Source organism: Pteropus alecto, unplaced genomic scaffold (genome assembly GCF_000325575.1).
Source record: "Pteropus alecto unplaced genomic scaffold, ASM32557v1 scaffold65, whole genome shotgun sequence".
Classification (NCBI taxonomy): Eukaryota; Metazoa; Chordata; class Mammalia; order Chiroptera; family Pteropodidae; genus Pteropus; species Pteropus alecto.
In genome coordinates, this window is record NW_006439191.1 from 6,792,293 (window position 1) to 6,799,735 (window position 7,443).

Below are 7,443 nucleotides of genomic sequence, written 5' to 3' on the forward strand. Positions count from 1 at the left end.
GGAAAGCCTTTAGAATACGCCTGGCCTACAGAACACGATGTAAGGTTTGTTATCTCATCCGTCTGGTTCATTAACCTTTTCAATAGTTGTAGTCTATCATTCATTCATTCATTAATGCCTTCCAAAAATATTTTTTGGGGCCCCAGGCCCCATTGTTAGCCAAGGGGGTGGGAGTGGAAATGGTGAATGAGATTTGGGCCGTAATTTCAGGAAGCCAACGATTTAGGCCGGGGACTGTGGTAGCTGCTCGGAGGGGACACGGGGCAGCGAAGGCAGGTGGCAGTCTGACCTTGGGGGATGCTGGCCTCGGGCGGGAGGCAGGAGAAGGGACCCTGGAGCCGGGTCTGCACCGCGCCGTCGGGCTCCGAGGGATAAGACTGGGACTGGATCCCCTAACGCCTGGGACCCAGAGGAGGAAAGCGAGATACTGTTCGGATTGCAATGGGAAACCAGACTTCTCTCCAGCCTCGATGCTGAGGCTCCAGCCAGAACGCCGGGCTACCCGGCCACGCCCCGGAACCTTGCGTTGCCGGACCTAGATGCCGAACGGTTTCTCTTTACCACCGGACGGAAGTCTCAGGGACGCTTCCGGCGAGGAAACATGGCCGCGGCCGTTCCCGACTCACGTGTGAGTGCGGGGAAAAAGCTGAAAACTTCACTAAAGAAGAAGAAGAAGATTAAAACGGTAGCCAAGGCTGTAGCATCGGAACTGAAAGATGAGGACAAAGATGCTGCCGACTTTGGAGGTAACGTCCTAGGGCTGAGCTCCGGCTGCTTAGAGGAAAGGCCAGGCCGAGGTTGCGGGAAGCAGGGAGAGCCAGTGCGGGTGTTGGTCGCCGGCCGCGTTATATCTCGGCCTGGCGTCCTGCGGGCGACTTTGGCCGGGTGAAAAGGCGTCGGGAAATAGTGTTCAGGGAAGGGACGCCGTCATCTCTTCGAGCTTACACATTCTTTGACTAGACGTTTTCAGGGTCACTGTTATTAACTAAACGGGACAGAACCGCCGCCGTTTACAGCAGCAAACAAGCTTACAGTAACAAAAGGAGAAATGGAAAGGGTTTTTTTTGAAATTACAAGAATGGGATAGGGCTCATAGGGAGTGAGGAGCAAACGCGGAAGGAGGTAAGAGGAAGATGGATGCTGTGCGCCTGACTCTGCTCGGGCGGTGGGTGCGTGCTTGTGTTGGGGAGTTGGAGAGTAGATAGCAGTGAATGAAGGAAGAGTAGGTGGCTAAAGTAGAATAAATAAAAATAGCAGTAGGAAACTGCCTCTCTCAGAGAGGCTTGATTTTGAAAGGAGGAAAGACGTTCGAGGCCTTCAACCGTGCGGTTTCCATGCTGCTTCCTCTGTATCTTTATTCTTGGCATTAGTAGCTTTTTAGGTTACAAGGAATTGCAGAGGACCCCTGCCTCCTACTGCCCAGGTGTTAGGTCTTTTTACAGCTAGAGCTTTGTGACAGCCAGAGCTGTTCTTTATGATGTACCTCAGCTCATGTCAGTTACGTGCTCGAGATGATCGAGTGGTTTCCCATCTCAGTATAACGTCCAAAATTGTTAGCCTACATCTGCCACTCCGCCCCTTACTAACCACTAAGTGTAATCTAGCCACATGGAAATCAGACGCCCCTTTTCAAGTACTTGATAATTCCAAGTTAGGACTCTTCTGACTTCTCAGTGCATTATTGTAAATACTTATTAGGGTCTAAGGTTCTCTTGCTAATATGTCAATTACATTATGGGTTAAGAAGGTTTTTTGCTAATATGGAAACCTAATTATTCAGTTCAGTTCAGTGAACAGTCGTGTTGTTATATTGCAGTCACCCTCCAGGTGTTGAGGATACAAAGAATGAATAAATTCCTGCCCTAGAATTACAGTCGTAAGGATATTAAACAGGACTGTAATACAATGTAATAAGTATTATTAAGAGATGGTTATAAAGGTAGTTGTCACGATCGTGGTCCAGTTAAAAATGGTAAGGATGGAGACAGACCCATATCCCGTAGAACCCAGCGCAGGCATTGCTTCCTTCTGTCTTACGCATATTACTCATAGTATACAATATTATTATTTTTCTTTAACAGGTCTTTCTCCTTAGAGATACAAGTTCCTGCACTTACTGGTGTTAGCGCATTCTGAACTCCCTGTTTCTTGAACACAGTATGCTCTCTCTGCTCCCAGCAGTGCGGTGGTTCTACAAACATACTTTGTTTTTTTTCCTTCACTTTCTCTTAACCAGCTTTCCTATGTCCTTTAAGTTTCAACTTAGTTATTTCCATCTACTTTTTCTTTCAAGATTTAGTCTGTATCTCTGCAGTAGAGATGAATAATAAAGGGCCTTTTATATAATAAATTCAGTATTGTAGATCTGTTGGTTATAAGATGAGACATCCTCCTTTGGTTTAACTCAGGATTTGCTGTTTAATGCAAGAAACTGCTGTTTTCTTCTGTAATGAAATCAGATATTTCTGGAAAGGTGACCCATGGAAAAAGCTTTTCTAGTTCAGATGTTCTTGTACATGTGGCCTTGGCAGAACTATTAAGTTATCAGAAATTTTCAGGTAATACTGAAAACCTGTAAAGGCAAAAGAGTGAATTTGGCTTCAGACACGGGAGGAATCAGTGTGTAAATTATAGGCTTATTGTGTACATGCTCATTTTATCGAGAAAATGAATCAGAGACTTATTTTTGAATTTTAATTTGATCCTAAAAATTGATAGGGATATGCCTTATATCAACATTTGAAAGCAACATCTTTGAGCAAGATGCTACTTAAATTTCATAGAAGACACACCGGTATAACCTATGTGTTATTTGAACTTTGTTTTTCATCTTCTGGCTTTAATTTCTTTTGACACTTGTATAAGAAAGGTAGAAGTTGTGCTTTTATGGATCTAAAACCCTAAGGTACTGATTGTCAGACTTTGCAGAAGTTTCCCACCTCTTTGGGGAGAGGCCTTATCAGCGTGGTCAACGGCTACATCTTAGAACTTGGCATTGAGACCGACACATGGCGTCTTACTCAATACCTATATATTTGCTGAGTAACTGGGAAACTTCTCTTAATGAGATTTTTAGACTCTTTCTCATCTACCAGATATCATTGAGGGTAAAGTGAACAGAAATTGTAAACTCGAATGATAGCAAAACAATTCAAACTGAACTTTTGGTAAATTGTAATACTCTTCAGTAGAGTTTGAAATTTGATCATTGTAAAATCAAAAGCGATCATGAATCAGGAATATGGAAGGTAAAATACTGCAATCAGCATTTTAAATAGTAGATAAATATCAAGCGTTAGAAGGGGGAGGATGGCACCACTGTATGAGTTCACATTGGTTAGATTATTGACCTGATGATACCTCGTTCCAGGTCTAGAGGCAGTGTGTACTTGGCTCTTAAGTTTGTGTGTAGTCTTCAAAAAACTAGCAAGCAAAAAACAAACAAACAAAACACTTCCTAGTTAGTAGTTCAACTCAGGTGAAGAAATATCAACGGTGGTTGATGATACCAAGTATTAAAAAATGGAGGTTGATAACCTCACCTCTGAGTTATCCTGAACTACTCAGATTTATTGAACTGGTGCATTGTTAGGGGTTTAGACACAATGCAAACTCGATTCTTAAGCTTCTTTGACATTCCCGTGCCGCCGGACGTGCCAGTAATGATGAATACAGGAAAAAATTTAATTTTCATACAGAGCATCGACTCGAATCGAGGCCATTTTGGGTTCTAGACTGAGTGATGTTGCCCCTGCCTCTTTCAGTCGGCCTGGGTCACAGACTCACTTCTTTGGCCTCCTCCCTTCTCTCGTCATTCACACCCTTGCTTTCTGCTCTTTGAGAAACAGCTGAGTATCTGCCATCTTTGTAAGAGATAACCCCACAGTCATTCTTTTTTTGTTAATAGCTTTTCTTTTAGAAGAACACTTGTACATTTTACAAATTGCAAAACCAAATTTTGTAGTTGGCTAAGCGATTTGTCTGCCTACACCGAACATTTGATTTCTCCAGGAAGAGAAACCTAGATTGAGAGTTTTCATTTTCACCTTCCTTCCTCGCCATTCACGAGTACCAGTAAATACCAAGGGCCTGTGAGTCTTCTTAAAACTTTATCCCAGTTCCGAAGGCTAAGCAAAGCGGCTCACTTTCTTGCCAGCAGCTAACGGTATCTGGGGTCAGCAACAGATGGCAAGTTTGAAAGGAAGCTGGCAGTTTGGGGAAAGGCAGCAGGAGACCGCAGAGGTCTAATCCTGCCTCATCCACCATGGCGGGCACTAGCCACGTGCAGCTCTTGAAATTTAAAGTAATCGAAACTAAATTAAATTAAAATTCAGTTCCTCAGTTATTCTGGCCATGTGTGAAGCTCTCAAGTGACCGTCTCTGAGAATAGAACCTTTGCACGAATGCAGAAAGCCCGGCCGAGGCCTTCAGTTGTCACTTCCCGTGCGCAGTCTTTGTAGCCCTCCCTTCTTCGGGAGTTTTAACACAGACTGCAAGATTAGAGTTACTTTTTAAAATAGCACACAGGACTTCAAAGACATTCTTCACTTATCCGGTGCCCTCAGACCCCTGGATATATCCCCCTGTGCTGTTAATGATCACTTAGTGGAAAAATTTTTTTTAAATCTCAATTTTATAGGATACAGTTAATTTTTAAGAATCAGTTCTGCTTTCTGATTTGCATCATGATTATCTGTGGTGTCCTAGAAGTAAATCCTGTTTCTCAGGATGCTGGAAGACCTCATTACATTGTCATTTTTAATTTATTTATGTAAAACAGCATCATTTCTATTGTAAGTGAATGTCTAAAAACTTCTGGGGTAGAGCTTCTTTAAAAAAAAAAGAACTATGACTTAAGTACATTCTTCTGGAATTTTTTTTGGTTGGTGGGCGAGCGCTGGTTGTGAAATGGCATTAGAAAACTTTCCACAGGTTTGTCATGTTTCCATATTGTGCATTTTATGGTAGTCAAGCTGGGTAAGAAACACCAAAAAAACAAAAAAACAAAAAACAGCCAGGGTTTAGAGGAGGCGGTTTGGAGTGGCTTGTACGGTCATAACGCCCGTTGGCTGCCTGTGCAGGGCACCTGAGGCACGTGAAGTTTGCTGCAGATCATGTGTGAATTCATCGGGGCAGGACACAAGATGTCACTGTTGCAGTCGTGACATTTTACCAGGAGCCGGCAGAGACCTCTGCTTTTAATCACCCAGATGCTCTTCATCGACACAGACTCCTAGCCGCCGTGCCGCATGTACGTGCTTACCAAAAGAAGCACTTTTCAGAGAATTGTTTATTTTGTTATTAGTACTGCTGACCCTGTGGAATAAAACGTGTACTCGTAGCAGGCTTAGTTTTCAGCTAACTACATTCTCTGAATGTTGTTTCTCATTGCGCTTTGCATTGAGAGGAAGATGCTTTTGGGGGGAGAATGTGTGACGCTGGGATCTGGTAAACGGTGGATGTTCAAACTCATTGGATTGCATGATGGTGCTATCAGCTTTTGTTTGGCAAAGCTTTTTTTTTAATATTGTGGGCGATAATTTAGTTCTTATATCTCTTATATGTTCTTATATCTCCTGTATGTCAAAGCCTGAAGTCATAGGTCCTCAGATTTCATAAATTTACTGAGCAGACAGCCTACAGAGAAGGCCTCAAATATGTGGCAAATAAATTTTTAAAAATTCTCTTTATTAGGAAATATGCAGTACATTAGGGCAGTGGAGTTATTAGTGATCTCTTGCGTTTATCGTACTTTTTCATACCATTGACATACTTTATGTTTTAAGGCTGTGCTTTTTAAAAGTGTAAAGACAGTACCGCTGAGTGGCAGTCGTGGGTGTCCCCAAGGTCTCTTCCTCTTTGGTGACTCCTCGGCCTTCTCTGCCAGCTCTTCTCCTGCTTATTAAGAAGCATTCCAAGCTCCTCAGCTGTTGGGATGATTTTCTCCTTTGAAGGATTTCCTGCTAAGTTCCATAGGTTTCTGAAGAACAAAACCAAGCTCTGCAGAAGGCTCTGGGTCGCGTGACACACGCAGACTGTGCCGGCCGCTTGAGCGCTCGCTGCTGGACTGCAGTTAACTTCAGACGTTGAGAAAAGCTTCAAACTTAAAAGTGCCCAGAGCTTCTCAACAGGTTAGTTTTCAAGCGAGGCCACCAGCTGGACAGTTTCTGTCAGGCCTCTGAGCCCAGCCATTTGACTCTTGAATGATGAACTAGTTTGCTGGTAACCTGCATCTGCTTTTCGGGGCGGTTCTGTGCGGTAAAGTTCCCATCGTACACGTTCGTATCTTCAGTTCCGATCTCGGTCTTCTCGTCCGGTCACCCAGCAGCGCAGCTGAGTCCTCCGTATCTTGGGTGCGTGTTACTTCATTAGATTATTTTTCAAAGATGTTAAGACACCAATTTTATAAATAGATAGGCAAATTTTATAAAAAGAGGCGCTTTTTTGGTTTTCTTTTTTTTTTTTGCACATGAATTCAGAATTTTAAATGCCTGAGCCAGATCCCTCAGAGAAGTTGTTCCGCCTTCTCTGTGCCATGGAAGCGCTGTACCATTTTCCCGATAGATTAAAATCTTCATTGTTCTCTTCAGGTAGTTTACTGACACAGTCGAGGCCCATGGACTCGCGCATACCCCGCGCTGGCTCCGTGCAGCGTCGGTGACCGCCTCGACAGCAGGGTGTGGTGGCGGCCCTTGGCTTTGTTTCTGGAGCCGCTGCGGCCTCCCCCGTCAACGGCTGGCCGGGCCTTGGGAGGCCGACGTGGCAGGATGGCGCTGCCACCGTGACTGCCGTCCGCTACTCTTGCAGCCGTGGGACTTTGAAAAGTCCCCTTCTGCAAGAATGGAGGCGCACTGAGAACTGTTAGCTTTACGCAGGGCACCGGGGTCTGGCAATGGCCTTGGCCTCCTCTGCCTCCGGCGGTAAAGTTTCATTTGTTCCTTCTTGTAGGTTCCGTAGGAATCTGTAGACCAGAAGAGGATCCGTTTTCTTCTGATGGTGAAGCGGTAGAAGCCGACAGTGAGGGCGAGGCCGGAGCCCGCGACCGTGAGGACGGAAATGCCGCGGAAGCGCGTGTGGGGGCCAGCGGGGGCTGGGCGGACGCCATGGCCAAAATCCTCAACAGGAAGACTCCCGGAAGTAAAGCCCCCATTCTGCTCAAAAACAAGGAGCTGGAAAAGGAAAAAGAAAAGTTAAAGCAGGAGAGACTGGAGAGAAGGAAGCAGGTATGTCCCGCGCGTGCTTTGAAGGTCGTCTGCTGCGTCCCGTCTGGTTCTCGTCTGCGCCGGATTGTGCCGGGCCGCGCTTGTTCAGTTAGCATTTCAGCGTCTAACTTGCTTATTTGCGGGGCAGGGGGGCGGATAACCAGGGTTCTGTTCAGAACCCTCGTCTCAGTTACTCGGTTGAGCATGTTCACCTTTTAATCACCTACACAAAGCAGCAGGA

At 45.0% G+C, this 7,443-nt stretch overlaps 1 protein-coding gene across 3 annotated transcripts in view; it reads left to right on the plus strand.

Annotated features, from left to right (window-relative positions):
- Positions 1–559: 559 nt before the first annotated feature.
- RRP15 (ribosomal RNA processing 15 homolog) overlaps positions 560–7,443 on the plus strand; it is a 37,283-nt gene continuing 30,399 nt past the window's right edge. For all 3 annotated transcript variants that reach the window (XM_025049834.1, XM_015592779.2, XM_025049833.1), the window contains exons 1-2: positions 560–746; positions 6,949–7,223. In XM_025049834.1, coding sequence (XP_024905602.1) covers positions 602–746; positions 6,949–7,223 — 420 coding nt within the window. In that variant the 5' untranslated portion in view covers positions 560–601. The remainder of the gene's footprint in view (positions 747–6,948; positions 7,224–7,443) is intronic.